Source organism: Hyperolius riggenbachi, chromosome 12 (assembly GCF_040937935.1).
Source record: "Hyperolius riggenbachi isolate aHypRig1 chromosome 12, aHypRig1.pri, whole genome shotgun sequence".
Classification (NCBI taxonomy): Eukaryota; Metazoa; Chordata; class Amphibia; order Anura; family Hyperoliidae; genus Hyperolius; species Hyperolius riggenbachi.
This window is the reverse complement of record NC_090657.1, coordinates 104,917,334-104,942,988: the sequence shown is the minus strand read 5'-3', so window position 1 is coordinate 104,942,988 and position 25,655 is coordinate 104,917,334. Positions and strand designations below refer to the sequence as shown.

At 41.4% G+C, this 25,655-nt stretch overlaps 3 protein-coding genes across 15 annotated transcripts in view; 1 reads left to right on the top strand and 2 right to left on the bottom strand.

The window, feature by feature from the left end:
* Positions 1-25,655, top strand: part of CALCOCO2 (calcium binding and coiled-coil domain 2) — a 755,339-nt gene that overhangs the window by 317,099 nt on the left and 412,585 nt on the right. The gene's annotated exons all lie outside the window — the stretch shown is intronic.
* Positions 1-25,655, bottom strand: part of HOXB3 (homeobox B3) — a 79,588-nt gene that overhangs the window by 35,162 nt on the left and 18,771 nt on the right. Inside the window, exons 1-3 of one of the 3 annotated variants that reach the window (XM_068263861.1) lie at positions 21,003-21,046; positions 15,594-15,773; positions 5,574-5,633 (exon numbers count right to left, since the gene is read on the bottom strand). The gene's annotated coding sequence lies outside the window, so the exon portion shown is untranslated. Of the gene's footprint in view, positions 1-5,573; positions 5,634-12,758; positions 12,835-15,593; positions 15,774-21,002; positions 21,047-25,655 lie in introns of those variants that run through there. The other 2 variants (XM_068263860.1, XM_068263863.1) reach the window with 2 other exon arrangements.
* HOXB4 (homeobox B4) lies at positions 16,741-18,740 on the bottom strand. Its single transcript, XM_068264502.1, has 2 exons — positions 18,277-18,740; positions 16,741-17,775 (listed from the first exon to the last, which is right to left on the bottom strand). Exons 1-2 carry the CDS (start codon positions 18,680-18,682, stop codon positions 17,471-17,473), a joined length of 711 nt encoding a protein of 236 aa, XP_068120603.1. The 5' UTR covers positions 18,683-18,740; the 3' UTR covers positions 16,741-17,470.

The window sequence follows — 25,655 nt, the reverse complement described above, 5'->3', positions numbered from 1 at the left end:
ATGATTTTTTGGGGGAAAGAATATAAAAACGGGGAAAAAATTATTTGAAGATTATTTTTTTTAACTTGTATGAATATTCATTAAAAACGCACAACAGAAACGCATGAAAAAACTAACATGAACTCACAAGAAACGCACTAAAAAAAAAAACACAAAGCAGGAAAACTTGCAGAAAAACTCATGGCAGAAACCTGATAGTTTTATACATGGACAAGTGTGACCCCAGCCTGAGGGGTTTTCAAGCAATTTTCCAGGCCATTGACTGTCCTGATCAATTTCCTGGGAATCAATCGATGGTGACTGCTCTAGTGACCTATCTTTAGTCCTTTGCAGGTCCCCTTGAGTGCACAAAGGGGTAGAGGAGCTAGAGCCAAGGCAGGATGAAACTAGAGCAGCATGGAGAGGTGCCAGAATACTCACTACCAGCCCCATCCCACCCAACTGACCAGCCAGATGCCATCCACATTACTAATCATGCCCCCATTAATGTCAGCTGGTCCTGCAGAACACACTTTACTGTATTGTCAATTGGGAGTGAATGTGAGACTGTGTTTAGCAGATTATATGCAAAAGGTAACACTGAGGGGTGGATCCAGAGGTGCAATGCTCTAAAGGTGGCCATACACCATACAATTTAAAGATCCAATATTTTACCAATTCGATAATTTTGATCAGTTGTCCTGAAAAATCAAGAGGATAAATACGATCGAATTTCCTGTTTTATTTTTGGAGATGGGACATGTTGGAAATTTCAGACCAACTTTGTCAAGAATTGTATGGTGTGTGTGATGGATTGTCAATTACTTGATGTTCCAATCAATTTTTTTCTGAGCTTTTAATTATTTTATTCATGATTGGGGAAACATTGAACATAGGTGTGTGGTCAGATTTTTGAATTGTTACAATCAGTCAGAAAAAAATTGATTGCTATTCTGGAATTGAACAGATATTTAAAAAATGGTATGGTGTGTGGCCACCTTAAGGCTTGGTTCACACATACAAATGTGTGCAGTCCTGTCCTGTCAGTTTTTGATAGTTGGCATCAGTTTTGTATGTGTTTCTATGGATGTGTTCATACATCAAAGGTGTACATTTCCGGTACAGTCAGGAAAAACTGATGCAAAACTGACAGGGCTGGACTGAACTGGAAATGTACAGATTTATGTGTGAACCAGGCCTGACTGACTGTGGTGAAAGCTAGAAATCTGGGTCAGGCAGGAGGAGTAGAGTGCACTCAAGCATCAACACGCGTGTGCTTCTAAATTTCAGGGAATAGTAAAGACAATTTCTCACAATAATAGGAAATTAGATTTTAATCTGGTTAAAATGAAAGCAGCATGTACTATTTTTGTGAATGAAGATATACGGTACTTTAGCAATATTTATTCGTGACTGTTGTAACAAATGGTTGCCAAGGAGTGGAAATGACAGAATGTACAGCAAGTGTGGATGAGGCCTGATCACACCTATTCCCTGTCCTGACTCATCAAACCTCAGGAAGAACGCATTACATTCCTGTCAGAATCAGGAAATGTTACTACTACTATGTATGTACTTGTTCTGCTACTATGCACACATTATGCTACTATTTACATGGCAGTACTATCCAGAATGGTGCTGCTCAGCAGCTTGATTCCTCAAAGCCTAAATGGAGCAGTCTGAGTGCAAATTACACAGTGTGATGATGTTCTGAGGGATAGTGTGATATAGAGGAAATCTGTAAATACGTCATAACAATAATAAGCATCTTTCAGGGACACTTTGGGCCTAATTCTGAAATAGGCAAGAGTGCTTTTTACTATTTAACTGCCATGTTTAAATGATTATTTTCCTGTCTATAAAGTGTAAATCTGTAGAAGACTTATTGTCACTTTTATTTAAAACTTGAATGCAGAAAGTGTCTATCTTACAGCAGTCCCAGCTATGTATGAAGCATGAAGGTGTTTTTGCTGCACATGTCAAGTACACTTGAAATTAATGGTTCCTGTACAGACACACTGCTTAGGATGCATGCGCACATCCAATTTTAATTTGCTAATGACTGGCCAATGTTACCACCTCCATGTAGTATGTGAATTTACCTACTGTTCATAATATTCAAAATCTGTTGGCCCTCATACTGCACGGAAGCGGTAAAATTGGCCTCTCCCCAGCCATAGATAAGAAAAACTGATGCTTGGCCTGGAACCAAGCAACATGTCTGTACAACAGTCATTGCATACCTGTCACCCAAAACAGTAACGGGCAACGATGCCAGGCGACAGTTGTTTGAAGTGTGTATGTAACTTTAGTGATTCAATAGAATGGATCAGGGAATTTACATAAGCTAGATTTTTAGTAAACCACTTAAGGGCCATAGGCTTACACCCCCCTAGTGACCAAGCAATTTTTTTACAATTAAGGCCACTGCAGCTTTAAGGGCTCGTTGCCGGGCCATACAACTCAGCACACACCCTTTTCTGCCCACCAACAGAAGCTGGTGGCTGGATAGTGTAATGGTTAAGGGCTCTTCCTCTGACACAGGAGACCTGGGTTCAAATCTTGGCTCTGCCTGTTCAGTAAGCCATCACCTATTCAGTAGGAGACCTTGGGCAAGACTCCCTAACACTGCTACTGCCTATAGAGCGCGTCCTAGTGGCTGCAGCTCTGGCGCTTTAAGTCCGTCAGGAGAAAAGCACGATATAAATGTTCTGTGTTTGTCTTTCTGTTGGTGGGCTCTGTTCGCTGCTGCAGGGCTTTGTATATTTTTTTATTAATTTATTTGTGGGGGGTTTAAATAAAAATGTACATTTTATTTATTGTATTATTATGCCAGCCAATAACAGCGATCAGCTGTCATAGACATCAGCCTATGAGAGCCGACCGCTCTCTGTGCCTCCCAAGGGGACAGCTGAGTGCCACGGCTGTCCCCAGTACAGCGCTGCCATAGATCGCAGCACTGTACAATGTAACAGTCTCCTAGCAGTGATCGCCGGTGGGAGACAGCAGGGATTCCCAGACAAACATTGCCTCAAGACTTAATGCCAATTGGCGTTAGGCGGCCTTGGGGCTGCCGCCACGATCACGCCAAGTGGTTAAGGAAGGCCCGTCTCCATTGGTGTTTGGAATGCAAGGTGGTGGCACCGCATCGCCTCGCATCCCCCCGTGGGTACTTCCGGCTGTCGCGTGAACAACTGTATGCAACGTCATGCGGCTTCCCTTTATTGGCAATGGAGACTCAGGTGCGTGCTTTCAGTTAGACTTGTATAATGTGAACTGAGCCATAGGGAAAAATTGACATTACCTTTCACATTAATTATCCTTTTAGTTATAACTGACAATAACCGATATAGTGGAAAAAGCCCTTAGAGTGTCCAGATGTTACCTTTGTATGTATAAAAAAAAAATCCTGAATTCAAAGTTTGGTGACATGCCCTGAAACAGCTTAGTTGCTGGCAAGACCAGCAAGCAGGCTTCCTCTGCTGTTGATTGGCTTAAACCATCATGCTGCTCAGAATGGAGCTGGTCAACAACAGAGACTGAAGCCTACAACAGTTATTGCCCATACTCACGGGCTACAATTGTCGCTAGTCGTGTGCGCGACAGATCAGCGCCGGGTCCCTCCGCATACACACTGCAGAAGAGGGATTAGTGGTGCGACGGAAGCTGTCGCCGACGTTCCTCCCCCCTGCCAGAAGCTCCGTGTGATGCCTATAGGTTGCTGTTGCTAGTCCGCATACACACGCGGACTAGCGACAGTTGCGGCAAAGTTGCAGCGGCAACTGTCGCCAGGCAATTGACCGCGCCAATCGCCTGGCGACAGCAGCAATGAGCGACGGTTCGGGGTGCGCGCGCCATACTCACGGGCAACCTGTCGCCGCAACACGCGTGTGCCACGTGGTTACGGCGACAATTGAAGCCTGTGAGTATGGGCCAATAAACCCCGTTCACATCTGAGCGTTTTGTCGGCGATTTCGACAAAACGCTCAAACGCTGGCGCTTTTTAAAGTGCTAGTGCCATAATACCCTATAGGCCCATTCTCACTTGGGCGATTTGCGTTAATCGCCGGCATTAACACAAATCACCAAATGCAAATTTGTATCCTGCACCATTTTCAGGCGATTTCCCTGTGAGCATGTTTAGTGCTATAGAAGCGCTAATCGCGATCGCGGAAAAATCGCCAAGCGTGAATGGTGATTTTTTTCCCGTTAATCTCCAAAAATCCCCAGAGCAAAACGCTAGAAAAAGCGCTAGCGTTTTGCATGTTGCAAGTGTGAATTGGCCCTAAAAGTCTGTCAAAGGCTAGTAACTGGCTGGGGATCCTGACCAGGGATGATCAATGAGATGCAAATAAATTTTCCTTGCATTCAAGTTTCATGTAAATTATATGCAGCTTGGCATTGGACCAATCAGAATTACTTCCTTTCAATTTTTATTGATCCAAGTTCAAGCTGCATAACATTTAGGCTTCAGATTCACATTAGTGCAGAGCAGCGTAAAGGACGCCTTCTAATGCAGTTTGCCACACTGCACTGCACCACCTATGCGATATTTGCAGTGCGGTGGGTGCGGTGCGGTACAACAGTGTGCGGCATCATAAGGCACTACATGCACTGCATTATCACAAAATGTGAGCGTTAACAGTGACAGTGAAGAAAGCATTTTATGGCTGTATGCTTTACTGTATGTGATGCAACGGTCAGATGACATGTTATACCCCTTTGCCCTTCCGTTACATTCCTGCTTTTACAAGGAACGCAACACAACTCCCACCGTGAACTTAGCCTTAAGGGGCCCATACACTGGTCGATTTCAGCCATGGATCGATCGATTCTATAGAATCGATCGATCAGAAATCGATTCTATCAAATTCCCAGATCGAGTGGCCGATTTCTGATCTATCTGACAGGATGGAAAATCTAGGTCGATCTGCTGCTGGCAGCAGACTGATGGCCCATAGAGTTCCATTGTATCTAATGGTCCAACAATGCATTTAGATCGATTTCCAATAGATTTCATTCTGAAATCTATTGGAAATCAGTTCCTAGTGTGTGGTACACATCAGATAGATTCCTGTCAGATTTGACATGACAGGCATCTGACAGAAATCTATCTGATGGTTGAATCTGCTGCAAATCTATAAGTGTATGTCCACCTTTACCTGGAACTTGAGTTATTTGCATTTTATCGATCATCCCTAATCCTGACCCAAGTACTTCAAAATTGTGCATGTAAATGAGGTAAATGAGGTAACATCCCCAAATGGTTTCATTTTACACTGGACACAATAATAACCACTTCATAAATTTCAATTTTACAAAATTTCATAAACCCTTCAGATTATTTTTCAGTGTGGAGAATTTGAGTGGTGGTTAAAAAAAGAAAAAAAACCTATAAAAATGAAGAGAATCTATCAGTGAGTGATTAGTGAGCCAGGGGCAATATTAGTTGTTTCACTAACTCCCTTTTACAAGCAGGTCTCTCGGTCAAGACAATTGGGTGAAATAATCAAATACACGAAGCATCACTAGCATCTAGTTACAAAAGACAGTCCAACACACACATTTGTCACAATTCAAAGAGCTGAACTTACCCTGTAATAATCTTCTCCAACACAGTACAAACAAAAGCAAGAAAGGGAGGCAGACCGAGCCTGTGGGATCAAAGCAATGACCACTGTTAGCAGTTAATAAAATAACACAACCACTTTTACTACCACTAACTTTCATTAACCCTTATATTTTGTATGATTACATTTAGCAGTGCTTGCATACTCAACATCTGTGTTACCATGACAACAACATGTATAATCCCCCAGTCTTGGTAATACACACAACTGGTGGTGACCAGAACTCTTTTTCTAGGGCCTAGTTCGCTGCACAGGATGAACAATGGCCTCCGCTCACTGCAAATGCCTCATACCTCCAAATGCAATAACAAGAAACGCAAATGACTTGTTAAAGCAACTTCAAAATACCTTAAAGGGCTCAAACCCACCAGAGCGATTTTGTGAGCGATTCAAAACGCTAGCGATTTCCCTAAATGCTCAGCTAATGTTAATGGATGGGCCAAATTCCACTGGAGCGACTGCGATTACCAAAAAGCGCAAATGCAGGACATGCAGCATTTTTAGCGTTTAGCTGTTAGCGATTCTGCAATGTACAGTATATAAACGCTGGCGTAATCGCTCGTCAAAACCTAGACAGAGCGATTTGCTAGGGTCTTTACATTACTGCACACTGAAAAAAATTAAAATTAATTGAAAGGACCAATCAGAATTAAAATCGCTAATCGCTACACAATCGCTGGCAAAAAGCTGACACTTTTTAAAAACGCTACCAAAATCACCAGCAGTCACTCATGAAATCGCTTACAAACCGCTCATTAAAAACGCTAGCGATTGCGATTAGCGATAGTGTTTTGTAGTGGGTTCCAGGCCTAAAGCCAACACTTAATATCACCTGTGATCTGTTCCTGCCAAAATATTGCAGCTTGCTTCTGTGTTTTCCTTTTGCATTCTCCTATTGTTATTGTTATTGTCATTGTTACTATTATTTGTATTATTATTATTATCATCTGCATGTATTAATTTTCAGTGCAGCTGACGCTTCTCTCACTTTGTGTCGGTGAAGTTCCCTACAAGAAGAAGTGTTGAATTAGGATGATAGCATACTAATGAATGGCATCATCTTGATTCAAACCAAGAATGCTGTTACTGATAACTAACACGCTATGGCCAATACACCGTGACCAGATGTGTCGGTATAGGAGAGCTATGAATACAGCAGGTATAACTGCAGACATGGGGCTCACACTCGATCTTCTGTGCTGCATGCATATTTTGATAGAGGCATTCATGTTTAGGCTTCCTATGATAGGTAGCGGATGCCTAAGCTATCTTCCCAGTATATAGTGCTAGAGGCCCAGCACTGTGTATATAAATAACTGTGCAGAGGACTGACGCTTCATCTTGTCACAGCGACAATAAATGCAGGATTTATACAGAGGTGTAGCATTATGTACATAATCATGTATATTCCTTGCAGCAGACACGTGTTACTCCGTGTCCCAGTGATATATATCAAATCTCATATATAATCCTCTTTCAGTCTGTGAATTACTGGTCTTTAAATATTATTAGCACATATTTTTTTACTGTGTGTAAAACCCCCACAAATCACTATGACCTCGCAAGGCACAGACTGGTGGCCATATATCCTTTATTACACGTGGCCCTGGCATCAGGCCACAAAACACACATCACGGCCAGTTAATTATTCATTTCCCTGCTAGATTAAAGATAAAAGTTATTACTTATGAAAAACGAGTCTGCGAGAAGATTGCAGGACTGTAGCGGATATAGCTACCAATGCCTCCCAATTAAATAACGCTTGTTAATGTACTAATAGCACATAATTGGACCGTAGTACTGGAAGGACTCTGATTTCTGGCTTCTGCGGATATTCAGCAAGCACTGATGATAGCTTTAAATAGAAAGCGCAATAAGACTCGCATCACAAATGTCTGTTGGGGGATGTGTGACAATGGGCCTGGTCCAATGCACTTTTTTCTCCTAAGTTTCCCCCTAGGTGATATTTTCACATTACAAATAACATGCATTTTAAGCCACCAGCAAGTAAGAAAATACTCTGCATAATTCAGTACTTTTTCACCTAGTTTTTGTTTTGTTTTTTCAATTGCAAAATATACAAATTATCTCCTAGGAGAAAAGGTGAATTGGATCGGACCCAACATGCGCTGTTAGATGAGGACATGTGGCTATACTGCCCCTATTTAAAGGAAATCTCACCTGAGAAATTAAGTTTAAATATAAATCATCTGATCCTGATACAGGATGAAAGCTGCTTGCCAGGCTCCAATCAGAGGTCACCTCTCCTTCAGAGGACTCATTGTGGGTGACCTGTAATGGCTGCCAGAGACACACATATATCACATGCAGATCTCAAGCTTGGACGGGGATCCAGAGGTGGTGAGAGGAACAAGAATCCGTTCTTATTGCATCTTCCTGGCAGGATTTCCAGTGGATCACATTGCCAAGCTTCGTATGGGAGTTCGCTGGTCTTGGCTGAACTCCTGCCCGCTTGCTTTAATCTTGGAGGCCAGGAGTCTGGAGGTGAGTAGTAGTCCCACTGATCTAAGCTCAGTCCAGGAATGTGTGGAATACAGCGGGGCAGATACAATTCCGGTTTCTGATGGGGACAGCACTTCAAAGCTCAGCATCTGGTGGGAGCTGCGAACCTCTCCTCTCCCTACCAAAATGATAACCTGACTCTGCACTTTGCTAGAGGGTCTTAGAGGAGGTGGGCTGGCTCACACCCACACTCCATATTAACCGAGCCAAAAACAATTCCTGACTTTATCTCACTACTTCTACTTTCCACGAGGGATCTGCCAGCATCCTGAGCCACCTCCACTGGCGGTCTCCTGGAATGGTGACCTCACTTTTAGGCGTTTTGCAGCAGAACAGTGAGCAGGGCACTCGGACCAAGAGTTTGGAAATCAAGTTTCCTTACAAAGTTGGATAGATGTCATAAAACGAACAACACACCTCTCTCCTGGCGGCCTACTGGTGCATCTTCCTCCTATTTCTCTCACAACTCCAGAGGACGTCAACCTCCAAGACTTATATTTATTTTTAAGTCCTAGAGGTGCATCATTTTGATTTCGCCTTTAAGACTTCATTCTCCTATCCTACACTGTTGTTAAGGGGTGAAGTAAGTCACGTTGGTTAAAATTTAACTTGGTATCAATAGCTGTATTGTAAGGTCGATTCTTTGTAGGATCTCAAAGCAGAGGTCATACCCTAACTATGTCTTCGGCCTCTCACAAGAGACAAGTATTAACTCAAAATTCGTTGTTACACTCTAACTGGATGTAATTAAGTACGCTTCGAATCAAAAGACTCAGGTTTAAGGACAATCTTTGTAGCCTTATAAATGGGCGCGTTCAATTAACCGCCTATTAATGTGAGCTAACATATTTCTTCAGCGGATATAAAAATAGGAATAGGAAATGGTCGCCAACGCAATCTCCAAGGTTCCCCTTCTTTTTCCTGCTATTTCCTACTAATTATGGAAAGAAACACTCAGATGGGTAGCAACAACAAACCTAGTTTAAATTTCCAAGGAAAAAAACTCCATTAATATCAATTTACTTCAATGAAAACTTTGTTTCTTCATCAAGTTGATGATTTATGATAAAATCAATTACATTAAGGTCACTGAGGAGCTTGTGGTTTGTCTCGGATTTCATTCCTGAGCAGATGAACCGCTTGGTAAAGATATTCAGCTTAGCTGGAGGCAAGGAGGGTAATTCCGAGGCAGAGGAAATTTAATGGAAGACAATTTTCTACCAAAGCACTGAGCTTCAGTTTTGTGAGCCTGCTCTGTAGCCATATTTATAAATATATACACGGGTTGTGTATGTTGTGTATGGGTTGCGAGAACGTACGTGTGTGTGTGTGTGTGTGTGTGTGTGTGTGTGTGTGTGTGTGTGTGTGTGTGTGTGTGTGTGTGTGTGTGTGTGTGTGTGTGTGTGTGTGTGTGTGTGTGTGTGTGTGTGTGTGTGTGTGTCTACACTATGTATTGGCTATATTATACACACAGATATACACATACAAACACAGTGTGTTTGATCACCATGTATGTGTAAATACACTGTTTTTGTGTACAATGTGTATACATATGTGTATGCTTGAATACAGTGTGTGTGCCTTTTTTGTGCATTCACAATGCGATTGTGACACACACACACACACACACACACACACACACACACACACACACACACACACACACACACACACTGTGTATATTTGAATTCAGTAAGTGTGCACTATGTGTGTGCTGCACACTATTCAGGTGTGAGCCTGTTGTGTAGGAAGAGATAGGCCTGTACTGGCTCTTGGTTTTGTACATCAAAGTTAACAATCAGGACCAGCCCCTTTCCACACTTTAGCACTATGCTGCTCAATATCCGTTTGTTGTAGCTTTGCCAAAAGCGGCTGAGGTGACAAATTTAACGGAAATGGTGTTTGTAATTGGAAACACAGGATCTCTAAATGGAGAAACCACATGGCTCCTTGAGAAATGACCGATGCACCCTTGTGTTTACCAGAACAATAAGGGCACCAGAAAGGAAGAATCATGCACACAACAATCTCTCTTCCATGCTCAGTCCTTGCTTCTAATGGCATAGTGACATTCAGCATATCTCCGGTTCTTCTCTCTATTCTTCCTCCTCACTACTGTCCACTCTACTACATTGCTGTGTTCCTCATTCACCATGTCCTGCCGCTTCCCAATGTCCTCATGATCTACTTTCCACCCCTCCTATCCTCTCTCTTTCACATTATAAGGCAATTTATTGCCCCATTTCCAAACTCTGGTCTCTACACATTGTAATAAATATTCTATAAATAAATACATGCTCTTGCAATAAAGATATTCGTAAAAATATTGGATATCTATAAACACTTTGTGATAATTACCGATACAGGTTTTTATCGTATTTTATGATATATTGAGACATTTTAATGACATGAAATAGTGAATATTTACCACCAAAAATACAAGATAAAAAAGCCCAGCTAGTGAAATAACGTGCTGCAACCATCTGAAAATAGAGGACGATATGGAGCGGTATTTGTTGTCACTGTGGGTAGAAAGTGAGTCCACATTATTCCTTAGCAGCACAAGCTGTGTTTGTACACATGTGACTATGTAAGGACTTCTTTCACAGAGACAAAACCTGGGATTAACAGTTGCGTTTGAGTTGCGCGTCCCGCATTCTGTGTCTGTTAGCTGATGTAGACAGAGTATTATAGAAGTTTGTCGATTGTAAATTATTAACCAGAGAAAAACACTGGTTGCGTATTCTGATGTGATTCACCCCAGTAGGCATCCCGGCTACATACAGACAGTCTTTGTCTTTATTGTGAGGCAAGGAATGTTTCTAATACAAGCCTCACAATTCATATTATGCTTTTGGAAATATCAATATTAGTAGGCCATTCTCTTCAACCTCATTGTACCCCGCATAGTGTTATAGTCAACGTATTTAATATACCGGTTACAGCCAGCACTACAGCTATCACATACGTGTATAAACACAAGGGGGGATCCTTAGAGCCATATATCAGCTTTCAAAATATGCATTTACCATCCATATTTATTATTCCTGTAATGGCAAAAAATGAACTGATAGATATATTGCGTGCCAGAACACAGTCTGTCCGTGTTTCCCTTTGTGCAGTCCTACTATACAGGAAATACACGAGCAAGGAGGGAAGTGACGCTATGATGTTACAAAGACTTGTTCACTAAATATTTTATTTATGTAAGGCGCTTCTATCCCCCATACCTGCTGATACAATATATTAACAACAGATGTACTGCACATGTATATGCTGCACATGTACATAGCCAGCAAGGATTGATAGCAATGCAGCATTACCACTCAGCAAGATTGTGACATGGAGTATATATATGGTATATTCCTATTGTCTCTGAAACTACAATGCGAGGTATAGAGGTAAATAAAACCAGCTGGTGTAAATGAAGAGCATCAGTTGCAGTGGTGGGACATTGCATTACCATCCAATATTGTCTCTCTACAGCCTGCATAAATATTTAATGGCAGACCTAGGGATTTTCTTGTGTGCCTGCAATCAGGTTTACTGACTGGAGCAGTGATTAAATAAGCAGTGGCACAGGTACAAGTTTATTGCATGCCCATTATTCATTGCAGGATGTCCTATCTATCTATCTATCTATCTATCTATCTATCTATCTATCTATCTATCTATCTATCTATCTATCTATCTATCTATCTATCTATCTATCTATCTACCATCCCTGATTCATGTATCTCAATAAACAATGTAACTACCTTTAACCGTTGGCCTTTCCTTATTTTTGTGTTCTTTAGATTTCAGCTTTGAAATCGGTTTCTCCTGGAATTGCTGTTTATTTAGCTAGTGAGAATGTATGTGCTGTGATTTCTGGGTAGCCCCTGTGCTTACATTGCAGCAGCCTCAGAGTTGTGCTCCCAGTTCTCTGCATAGCCTCATCTATCTATAGGCGCTGGTTGTCTTTGTTGTGATAGATGGAATGATGACTGGATGTATGCAGAGCATATCTGCAGCCCAGCACTGATAGACACAAGGAAGGAGCATTGTTACCCTGTGCTGTGGTGGTACCTGAGACCACTGCTCCTCACACAGCCATTATCCTCCAAATATCTCCCGCTTTCCGCACTTGTATCAGTGAAATGGCTAAAAAGTTTAAACTTTAATAAAGAACAAATAGCTCCACCCTTGCATACTTGCAGTGCTGTAATGTGAGACCCCAGGCTGGTAATGTTCCTATTAGCAGACGGTTTATGGCAAATGATCCTGGATAGGGGTGGATGGAAAGCTTAGAAGTCTCTCTCCACATTTGAGATTCTCATCAGAGGCTGATCCTGAGAAATGATTCAGTGTGGACAGCATCATAAACAACACAAGTCTCCCACAAACACACAATGCCATCAGCACCACCGTGCTGACACCCCTATTGTCATAAATCAAGGCGATTGTATGGGAATAATCCTAAAAATCCTATCTGAGCGGCTCTGTGGGTATAAACACATATTTCTGCGAGTGAGGACGAATGGGAGGAAATGAAGATTGCTATTTGTCACCATTTACGACAATAACATTAATAAGACACAATAAATTTACATGGACATAGACAGACAGGGAATCCCCGCTACTTACAATAATCCAGCCCACGGTGTGGCTCTGATCCCACTTGTTTTATGCCAGTCTCTCTCTCCCTCTCTCTCTCTCTCCCTCTCTCTCTGCTCTCTTCCTCTCTCTGCTCTCTTCCTCTGTATCTGCTATAGGCTGTTCTTTAAGGACAGTTGAATTTCACGTCAGACACAAGGAGACCATGTCTGCGATTTTCCTGACGAATACATATCTATCCTGCAACCTCTGCATTAATTATTTAATGAATCACGTGACAAGGAAGGGGAGGAGGGGGTCTCACTTCCCTACACAGCGGACCACTATGACCTTCCACAAAAACATCGGGGTCTTCTATAGCAAGGAGTGGAATGTAATGCATTTATGTTCTTGCGTCCACATATTTCTATTAACTACAGGCATAAAAAAAAATCCCTGCTACTATATTCAATCGTGCTGCTAAATATTCTTAATAATAAAGAATATATATATATATATATATATATATATATATATATATATATATATATATATATATATATATATATATATATATATATATATATATATTCATATTCTAAGAGGACCTTTCATGCAGCACAGATAGTCTACTGAGAGGGATACAAAGTCCTGCAAGAGTGAATGCTGGTATATGATGCACATTTTAGTATCTGATAAGCATTAAGTGAGGCAATGAAATATGTCTTCATTCTGGAAAATAGCCCAAAGCAGCCTAGAAAATATAAACACAAAAACAAAGAATACAGACGTCTGGGTGAGGTCTTCAATGCATCTTTTGGGTGGTGCAGATAAACGGTAAGTTTATGTAATGAGCAGAGGAGATTGATTTAGGAATTTAAACAAGCTGGTTTTATTGGGTGTCATAAATCTGTCATTGAGGAAGGAGAATGAGCGAAATCTCCGAGCCTCAGCCTGGCCACAGAACAATAGTGGATCGCTCCCTGCTATTCATTCTACCTATCTCTTCTCCACATTCAGCCCCCTTCGGTTTTATCAGCGATATAAGTCTGCGGGATTTTTAGCTTTTCTTTCTTTTCTTTACTGTAAGATTATAAAAAAAGAACATAATGTGAGTTGCGAATAACTACCTGCCACCCTTTAGAATATTAATAGTTACATCCAGGTAAACTATTTAGTAAAATAGTGGTGTGTGTGTGTGTGTGTGTTTGTGTGTGTGTCCACAGTTTTAGTGAGTATGGTTGAGTAGTGTGAGTGTGTGTGTGTATACAGCCTTTGTGTGTACAGTGTGAGTGTGTGTGCGCGCGCAGCCTTTGTGTGTACAGTTTGAGTGTGTGTGTGTGTGTGTACACAGCGTGTGTGTGTGTGTGTACACAGCGTGTGTGTGTGTGTGTGTGTGTGTGTGTGTGTGTGTGTGTGTGTGTGTGTGTGTGTGTGTGTGTGTGTGTGTGTGTGTGTGTGTGCAGCCTTTGTGTGTACAGTGTGTGTGTGTGCACAGCCTTTGTGCGTACAGTGTGAGTGTGTGTGTATGTACAGCCTTTGTGTGTACAGTGTGAGTGTGTGTGTGTGTGTGCAGCCTTTGTGTGTACAGTGTGAGTGTGTGTGTACTCACAAAGTGCACACCCCTAGAAGATTCGACACTGTGTCTTCTGCATCTATACAGTAGAATCCCTTTATAGTAAACTCCAAGGGACCATGGAAAGTAGTTTACTATATCAACATTTTTCATACATTGTATATTTATACAGAAGCATTTGCTGGGACTTAAGGGGTGAGCTTACTATATCCAGAGGTTTACTATATCAGAGTTCACTATAACAAGATTCTACTGTATATGGCACCTAGCCATGGAAGTCGATGTGTAGTAGAAGGCGGGGTGTGCACGCGACATGTAATCTATATTGTTATTGTTGTGATGGAGTATAGTAATAAATAACTGGTGTGTGTGTGTGTGTGTGTGTGTGTGTGTGTGTGTGTGTGTGTGTGTGTGTGTGTGTGTGTGTGTGTGTGTGTGTGTGTGTGTGTGTGGTGTGTGTGTGTGTGTGTGGTGTGTGTGTGTGTGTGTGTGTGTGGGGGGGGGGGTGGAGTGGGATAACAGGCCTACAGTCAAATATATCCACAGTGCAATCACCCACTGTTCCCAGGAACTGCTCTACAGATACATTCTCCTCTCTGGAGATATTGAAGTGTAGCTGTGTTTTGTGTGCTGTGTAGGAGATGTTAAACACAGCTCTGTCCGGCCTCATGGAGGTCATGGGGTTTCCTGGGTCAGTCTCTGCTCATTACACTGTCCTGCCCTGCAGATGAACCCGCCGCTCATTCCTCTCTGCATTCCTAAGCCCTTTCTTGTCTCTTTTATTTATTTATTTTTTACACATTTGTATTTGACCCAAACTACACGCTGATCACCCCAGAAGAAGCTGGCGAGAGCGATCCTGTCCTGCTAGAGTCCATCCTATATGTCCTGCAGCCCCTTCCCAACTCACTGCAGCTTTATAGAAGACAGATCAATAAACTGGGCGCTATACTTCCTCTTCACCACGCATGATAATTATGGCATGCTTACGTCTTTGTGATTTAACTTAAAAAAATATATATAAAAATAAAAAAATACTAAATTGAACGAATTAACGTCTGAATAACACAAAAACGGTTTAATCGGGTGCGTGTAAAGAATATATTTTCTCTTCACCACAAGAAGAAGAAAAAAAAGAAGATAAAAAGCAAACAAAAGCAAGCATACGAGATAAGCAGCTTGCTTGGATTTGTCCGGATAAATTGAAATCACGTTCCTATCGACTTCAAAGGGAATTTCGTTTTTAAACACAAATGTGACAGGAGGTAATAAAGCAATAAAATGTAGTGAGCTTGACAGGCCTGTGTTACCTTGAGGGATCCCCGAGCCTAGCTTCAAGGCTTCCAATCTCCAGGCCATATTTGCAGAACTTTTTCCAGCGTGGACAGAAGGGGAAAATAACTAGATGCTCTAATTCTGACCTTCTCTGGAGAATCCAAGAGGCACTTTCACCCTTGTTTTCCTCCCAACATACGGTCCATACAGATTTGCTGTTGAATAACAAAGACAAGAGGTAAGTATTTTTTTTTTAACCGGTGATTAATGATTTTTCTGCATAATTCTCACATTTTTCTTGGACCGTGTCTACAAATAATGGTTGTGAACTTTACATTCAACAGAAAGAGCTGTCCACGGCCCATTCTCCTGCCTAAATGGACAATCTTTTATTTCTTTCTCACGAAAAGTGAGGATAAGGGGGGTATGGTGAGGGGCTGCGAGCAGATGTAGGTAGTAACAAAAAATAAAAAACTTAGATTACACAGGAATAGTTTATAGTACTTACAAATAAATATAAATAGCATTATATTATATTATATTATAGACCTGCATTATAATATACATAGACCTGCAATATAAATATATATTTATTTAGGTTTAATTCAGACAGCATTTGCACCGTAGCTGGATCTGTGGCATGAAATGTTATATAAACTGGTAAGCATCCCTAAAGCCTGAGTTAAACGAACACAACACAAAGTGGTACATTGGAGGAAAAAAAACACGAATAATAAGAATGATATTTAGTCCAGAGTTGAAATTCGGTAAGAGAGAAAATGAAAATTAATACTAGGCCGTGTCTCACAAAAGAAGCCATTTGTCTTCTTTATTATCTATTTGCTTGTCAGGGTTTGAGCTATTGCAGTGGCCAGGGTCCTTTGTAATATAAAAACACACAGAAAAACCTGCATGCTCCGAGAAACATCTGTGCAGAAAAAAAGTCGAAGCATTAGAGACAGAATCCATCCCCTCTCAGTCATATATTTTAAGCATACAGGTTTTGATATGAACGTTGAGTTGCAGTTCGGTGTTATAAGCTAAGCAGCAGAGCCATTCATTAGGCGGGTGATGTTACAGCAGCAGCAGGAGCACATAATGCAATAGATAAACACTACTTACAGGTAGGTTCCCCTGCAGGCACCTGGTGCCAAGTGCCAATCACACAGTAACACACACATCCACGTGAGAAACAAAAAAATATTTATTTTTTAATAATATTTACACGAGGGACAGGGATACATTCCACAGTCAGGTCCAGAAATAGCTGCTGTTCATGAGGTCTTTTGTCCTTTGTCTCTTTCCCTCAATGTCGGCACATATACATACGTACATATAGGATAGACTGAGATAGTTGGAGATTATAAGGGTTCACCCCCAGCTCGCCATGTCATGATCTATTACAGCTCTGGCACTGAATATTCTGTGGCGCTGGGTGTTTACAATCTCATACTGGGTGCTAAGCATGGGGGTGAAATATGCTATCTACTGGACAACAATAACATTAGCACAAGTTATAGTCTCCCCACCGGCCCTGTCCATCTATGTACACGGGGCATATATTGTGTGTGTGGATGTCAGAACCGGCACTGCTGTAGCACAAAGGCTGCGACAATACAGTTCTGCCACACCAAGGAGCCTCATTTATTAAAGTGAGCGTCGGTTCTGTCAAGCGAGGTTCATCCTTTGTACCGCAGTGTAAACATGACAAATGGGCCAGAGTTTGGCGTGATTAAAGATGAAACAGATCTATCTTCTCCAAATCTGAAATCTATCTACAGGCTTCTCCTGAATGAGGCGAGGAACAAAGCCAAGTCTGCTTCTACCGACGTAGTCCTCCTTCTATATATAATATATATATATAAATATGAAGAGTTCATAGTCTTGTAATAAATTGTAACCATAGAGGCTCTTAGAGGCAGATTGGGGATCCCTTGCCTTGAGTCTGGACCCCCTCAGTCACTTGGTGGCTTGAAGATGGGTTGGACCTGATTTTGGTGTTAGGAAGCTTGTGGTCTTTTTTCCACTTCATCCTCCTGTTCTGGAACCAGATTTTGATCTGACGCTCAGAAAGGCGCAAGGTGTGCGCAATCTCTAGTCTGCGCCTGCGGGTCAGATAGCGGTTATAGTGAAACTCCTTCTCCAGCTCCAGGACTTGCTGTCTGGTGTAGGCTGTGCGGGAGCGCTTGGTTTCACCCCCAGAATAAGAGGCATTGACTGCAAGAGAATCACAGACACAATACACGTTCTGTTACTGGAGGATATAGATGTCCTTTACAGTTAATAATCACGAATAAAAAAAGCACTGCTGTTGTTAAGTGTAGTGTTTGTCTAGCCCCAAGCTATGAATTATACACAAGCTCTGCTGAAGCCCTGTCCCCCAGTCTTGCTAGCTGTTACATGAGAGCTATGAACTTTTTAACAGCACCGCGATAAAGTGACAGAACACAGTGAAAGTTTACCCAATCTGCCACTTAAACACAAATTAGAAACAACATAAAACCTTAATGTAGGAAGATCCGAAACACTAAAAAGGGCTTTGGAGAAATTCGAGGAGGATGGTAAACTATACTTCAAAGGCAGCTGGCCAAGCAGAGCAATAAAAATTTATGGAGGATGTAATTATACTGCCCTGAAAACAGGAGGTCGTAAATTTAAAAGGACACACAATTTCCAAGTGCTTGCTTAGCTGAGATCAGAGACAACTGGTGCACTTACCAGAGGAAAGGTGCGCCTTCTTCATCCAGGGGTAAACCACTGGGTTTTGGCAGGACGACTCTGGGGGCTTCAGCTCTGTGGACAGTTGGCTGCATGATGGAGGTGACCCAGGGCTGGTACTCTGGCAATCAGGCTTGTCTTCAGGGAGCAATCCAACCTGGGGGTGAGTCCGGGGGGGAGACAGTGTGGAAGGCTGGCGTCCGGAGCCCTGGCAGGAAGAGTAGGGTTGGCTGGTGCAGGCTGGTCGGGGGTACGTCGCCCCATGCTGGAAGCTGTTTTCTCTCTTCTGGTTGCTGTAGTACTCTGGAGAATGGCTGGGGAGATAATCACTGTGGGAATATTCCTCACACGGCGGGAATTTGGGGTCCACATAATTGGAACTGATCAAAAACGAACTCATGGTCATTTATTTGTTTGAATTGCACCCAAAACCATGTACAATTTATTCCTGTAGTCCGAGTCGTTTTCCTGTTTCATAAAACCCTCCTACTTACTGTCAAGTGAACAAAGTTGGGTTTGCATGTGACATCAGGAGCCAATAGGAACGTCCCCACCATCCCCGGATAAGGAAACGTGCTTCGTAGCTCAGGATTTAGCAGTCGGGTTATCTCTGCACAGTAACTAATTACCCACCCCTCTGAATATAGAGTAGGGTAAACTATATGAAGAATAGTATAAAAAGCTCCAACCTCTGCTCCAACCCCCCCCCCCCCCCCCCCCCTTAATTAGCTACTTGTAATTCACTGTAAAACAATCTGTCTACCAGTGATATTATAAGCTAATATTTCCTAATGAAATGGCTAAAAAAAACCTCAGGTAAAAGGTTCTGTGGTCGGAGCCGACGCCCTGCTGTGTTTGGAGTCTGCAGACAGAGCTTGCTGCCGAGTAGACTGGCAGAGACAAATACCTCTTGCTTCGGATCGATAGAAAATTCATCTACTAATTCGGGATACTTGCTTTACTAAATTCCATTTAGTCACATTATTAAATTGCCCATTTCAAGTCAGAGTAAGCAACAGGAACAAACAGAACAAATGTGCAGCACAACAAATGATTACCTAGCATGCAAAGGGCGCAAACATCTGAGTGCACAGTGCGTTTATTATAATAACCATACATTGTTGCAATGCCTATGTACAGTACAATTACACCAGAGTTGCAGAAGGTAATAAACAACAACAACAAAGCAGTAGAAAACTCAGGAAACTTATCATTACCCTATGACATCGGGCATGTAAAAATGGCGCAGCTTGCATGATTGGGAGTTCCTTTGTGTTTGTAGCGTTTATGTCAACTGCATATCCCCCCAGACACGAATTTGTGAAACCTCTGTATTCACACAAATTCGGATCTACAGGGTACATACAGAAGACAGACAATTCTCCTCTCTCCTTTCTGTCTTCTCCACGGCGGGACCTCAAGACAAACCCATCTTATAACTACCATATTTTTCCACCCCAAAGGCAGTTATTGTGACGACACAGAGAGCTATAAACAACTCATATGTAGTTAAGGGATTTACTACTAGAAAGCATAATATAGTAATAAGCGACTGAGCACTGTAGAGCACAAATGCATGGATTAACGTCTGGGGCGATCAATTGTTTCAGGTAATTCAAATAACACTCACAGCAGAAATAATGGCATGCGTTCAGGTGCTGACATTAGGAATGGCTCTAGCCTTCTTTACACCATAAATATCTGCCACGCAACGTACAAACACAGTTAAAGTTACATTCGAGCTAATACACTTTATTTCCATGCAGTAAAACTTCCACAATGAGCGTTTCTTTCAACGCCACGTCATTTCAAATAGTCGTTAAGGATTAAACTACCAACAGGCTGTAAATAGCCGAATTAAGTCATTATTCTGAGTGACAAAAACATAGTGAAAAAAAAGAACTGGATATATTGGGATAAAAATTGTGACACTTTTATAGTGTCCTCTGTTATATTTCTTACACATTACGCTGCTTATTCGCTGATTTAAAATGCCGACGAAATGGTCCTACTTATCTCCATAAATGAGTCAATCAGCGGATAGTAATCACCCTCCAAACATCCGGCAGGCCACTGAGTTTATTAAAAAGTGAGATCACAAATTACCTTTCTAATCAAGCTACAGAAACCCCAAATCACATACGGAGGATTGTAGAATTGTGCCTTGTATAATTAGCACAAGAAGAGAGACATTGCCCAATGTAGCCATTACAGGTGATTCTGAGTTTACATATTTATACACGTTCTTTCCAAAGCAAAAATGACAAACTTTACACTGTAACTGGAATAAAGGGATGCTTATTTGTTATAATCCAAAGTATGAGATGGCACCATACTGCATGCATTACAGAAGTTGCCTCTGTAACTAGGATTTGTTTATAGCTTTACTGTGTGTTATGTTGGCAGTTTCCTAAAGACCAAGTTATAGGACAATTTACACCTCTGGCTAGGAATGGGGCCTCCTATTCTACTTCTTTGTCACTAAGCAGGTACCAGGGAACAATGCTTCCTTAATGTAAACTGGTCACTGGCCCAGCCTCAGCAATGCCAATTATACCAAGGTAAACTAATTTTAGCACAAAGAAGCTATTCAGTACCCCAGCAGTGTACCAAGTGTGCATGACCCATCACCACAAAGCTGCAGAATACATATGATTGCTACCTGGCATAACCCCCACCCCCTGCTGTGCCTCTCTCCACCTCTAGTGCTAGTTCCAGTAACATACCTTGGCCAGTCCACGCCTCAGTCAGGATGCTTTTCTCCAGTCCATGAAGTAATATGGGATAGAGCATAATACTATGGAATAAAGCTGAATCACTTTCTCCCTCTTCGTCATCCTACTTCTATACATAACACGCATGTTAGGGCTATAGCAGCTCCTTAAAGGTATCTGCTCCTTCGTGTGGTCAGTAACAGGCCTTGTGAGCATATTTGACACTCGGGTCCCCGTTTTTTTGAGGGGGCATTAATCTCATACTTTTGTCAGTCTTTGTTAAACAGCAAGGCGTGGTGTGTGATTGCCTTTGGCATTTTCATATTAGTTACAAGCTGTGACCTGCGTTTCACCCTATCCTGGCCTCTCCCACTCCTCAGGAACTGCTCAGCTATGGTGCAGCACATTACATGGCGTGTGCTGTTTCCTGCATGGCATGTATCCTTCCACATGAATCACTCTGTGTACCCCCTTCCTCACTGTCCCCATACAGTCCAGCTGCACTGATCGCCCCATCCGAGGAGTACTCGTAATAATGTCACATACATGAAGATGCTATATTCCTCGCAAATATACAATAGCAAGGCTGAGTCACATTTACACAACACTCGTGTTTGATTTCGAAGAAAATACATATTTGGCACGAAAAACGTGTTTCACAAACAATAATGACTAGAGATTATTTTTATTATTTGATTTGGGTAAATTGTGAAAATGTATTGCCAATCACTAATTATTATGATAGTGATGATATTATATTATTCTCCTTGCTGTAATATATGTTGTTACTACTACTTTCATCACCACTATTGTTACTATTAGGTTTAATGTGAACAGATGTGATCTGAACAGAAAAAAATCTTATAAACCTTTTTTTTCATACATAATGGTGAAATAGCTTAGTACTTTTATTACTCTACCTGCATAAACCCCTTTTTACAGGTATTCAGAGCTTTCCACTTTCGGATTCCTTACTATAACATTTATACTACTATTACTTCTGATGCTACTACTAATGGTACTACTACTACTAATACTGCTGCTGCTGGTACTGCTACTACCACTGCTGCCCCTACTGTTGCTGCTGCTGCTACTACTAATACTGCTGCTGCTGCTACTAATACTACTGCCTTCTGCTTATACTACTACTATTACTACCCCTACTGCTGCTACTACCACTACTGCCCCTACTGAATCTGCTACTACAAATACTACCCATACTGATGCTACTACTACTGCTGCTGCTACTAATACTACCCACACTGCTGCTGCTACTACTACTGCTACTACTACTATCCCTACTGCTGCTACTCCTGCTACCACTACTGCTACTACTAATATTACCACCACTACTGCTGCTGCTACTACAAAAACAAACTACTATTACTGCTTCTACTACTACTAATACTCCCCCTCCTGTCTCAAGAACTTCCCCACAACATAGTTGAGTACCGGTTGTCTACTCTATGAAATGTATCTATGAGGGACTAAATAACAGACATTGCAAGCCTAGACCTGTGCTGTGAATCATTGGCTGTAGAAACGTGTGGTATTCTTCACCAGTGCAAAAATATCAAAGACCTGAACATACAAAGGATGCATATTTGAGAAACTTGAACTGCTTGACATAAAGCATTCTGCTCTGCTTGTGAAATAATGAAAATAATTAGTTGCATGTAATATACAATATATTTCATAATTATACATTAGTTGTTATGCCTGCGTTCTGCTTTGTTTCTTTAAAATGCTGTACTATTGGGAACATGCTCTACATACAGAATACATGCTACTATTTCTAAAATGTGTGTATAATTTCTCATGGCATAGTATAATAATAATAACAATAATAATAATAATAATAATAATAAGTAGTGGTAGTAGCACCAGCAGCAGGGATGATCAATGAGAGGGAAATCATTTCTCCTTGCATACCCAAAGTTCATATAAATGTTAGCTTGAACTTGGACCAATAACAATTGACAGGAAGCTATTCTGATTGGTCCAATTTCAAGCTGCATATAGTTCACATGAAATTTTAATGCAAGGAGAAATTAGTGTATCATCCACCCAGCCTGGAACCCACTACAAATCCCAAATTTCTAGCGCAATCCCTAACATTTTTAATTAGCGTTTTGTAAACAATTTTATTAGCGTTTTCCGGTAATTTTGGTAGCGATTTTAAGAAGTATAAGCATTTTGGCAGCGATTGTGATAGCGATTTGCGATTAGCGATTTTAATTCTGATTGGGCCTTTCAAATTATTATACTTTTTTTTATAGATTGCAGTAATTTAAAATGCCACAAAAGACGCTATGTGTAGTGATTCATGAGCAATTTGCCCGCGCTTATATACTTTATATGGAAGCGCAAATGCTTCTAAAATGCTGCATGTGCTGTAGTTGCGATTTTGTTAATCGCAATCTCTACTATGGAACTTATTAGGGCTTGTACACACTGAAAAACGCAAGCAAAATCGCAAGTGCATGTAGTTTTAAAAACGCATCGTATGCGCTTTTGCCTGTGTTTTTGATGAGTTTGCGTTTGCTGATTGGCTAAAGAATCCTTTGTATTTTTCCTAGTGTACATTTCAACAGGAATCAGGAAATTGCAGAGTCTTCTGGGATACTGACTTCTGAAAATCGCAATGGAATCGCAATGCATTGCGTTTTTCATGCACTGCACTTAAAAAAGTGCAGCAGGCACTGCGATTACGTTTTTCTAAAAACGCATCGCACCAGTGTGTACAGATCATCAGGATTTTAATTATTTTTCAAAAGACCTTGCGATTTTAAAAATGCAGCGCAAGCGCAGCAGTGTTTACAGGCCATTTATTTACACTGCCAGAGCATTTAGGGAAACCGCTAGAGATTTTAAGCACTCCCAAAATGTTTAAAAAAGCGATGTAGTGGGTTCCAGCTCAAAGTCTAGTGCTGGTATTAGCAATTATTCTGCCTTGACTATTGCTATCATTATCAGATATTGTGCTACATTTCTGAAAAATAAATGTTTCTTGTAATATACATGCATGTCTGTGCTAATAAGTCTGTTTGATAATAAAAGGATGATGATGATGATAATAATAATAATAATAATAATAACAACTATAATGTTTCCACTACTAAAAGGCATGCGCAGTAATAGGAGCCTGAAACGTTCTGTATTGTTCAATGAACATGAGCCTGTACACGTGGTTGGCGGATGAACGTGAACACAGACTGGTTAGGTTAACAATTTCCATTGTGCATCTCCTACAGTAAATTTCCTGACCCCACCCCCCATAATTCCATACAGCAAATGACGACACTTAGCACCTTATTATAGTCATTTTGCATATCTCTCTCTTGATAAAACGCAATTTTCAAATCGCAATTTTGCAACAAAACATTACCTCAGCAGGTAATCTAGGTGCCTCTCCCTGGTTTTGTTATGTGATGTTATTTAGAATACTTCCACAATGTAATCTGGATTTAAACAAGCTTTTAACCGGCTATCTCTATAGACTCTAATTATGGTGTTTTCTTTGTGCGCTACCTTCACATTCAGTGCCTGCAATCATTCTCTGTATAGCTTCTGGTGTACCCTTATAACACCCTATTGAGGATGATGACGACGGTAATAATAATAATACATAGTAACAAATAATAATAATAGCCCATCCCCCTAGTCTAGCGTGAAAGTTAACTAGTTCATTTTTCAATTGAATTGCTTTAGTTGCATTGCAGTGGGGTGGGATACATACTGTAACATGTATACTAATATAAATGTAAAATAATTATTTTATTGGATGTCTGCCTTGCAACACCTCAATTTTGCGTGAGTCTGTAGAGGTGGTAAATGTGTACTTCCCTGTTCGGTACACACACGCACATGCACGCACGTCTGGGCAGGGTGTAGTGTGCGTTTTCCTATAACAAACACTACTGTACAGTAATGACTATATACTTTTGTGACACATACGCACACTAGTCTGAGGGGACACACTAGTATAACTATATGAAGAATACTATATGAACTATATGAAGAGGACGTGGTAGTGATTGTATAATCCTGCGAGGGAAAAGTGCTAGTAAGTAAGTGCACACTCCTGTGAGACACACGCACGCGCACACACACGCTAGTAAGTGCACACTCCTGTGAGACACACACACACACACACACACACACACACACACACACACACACACACACACACACACACACACTCACACACTCACACACACACACACGTGCTAGTTAGTGCACACTCCTGTGAGAGAGAGAGACACACACATGTGCTAGTAAGTAAGTGCACACTCCTATGAGAGACACACACACACACACACACACACGTGCTAGTAAGTGCACACTCCTGTGAGAGAGAGAGACACACACACACACGTGCTAGTAAGTGCACACTCCTGTGAGAGAGACACACACACATGTGCTAGTAAGTAAGTGCACACTCCTGTGAGACACACACACACACACACACACACACACACACACACACACACACACACACACACACGCTAGTAAGTGCACACTCCTGTGAGAGAGAGAGATACACACACATGTGCTAGTAAGTAAGTGCACACTTCTATGAGAGACACACACACACACGTGCTAGTAAGTGCACACTTCTGTGAGAGAGAGAGACACACACACACACACACACATGTGCTAGTA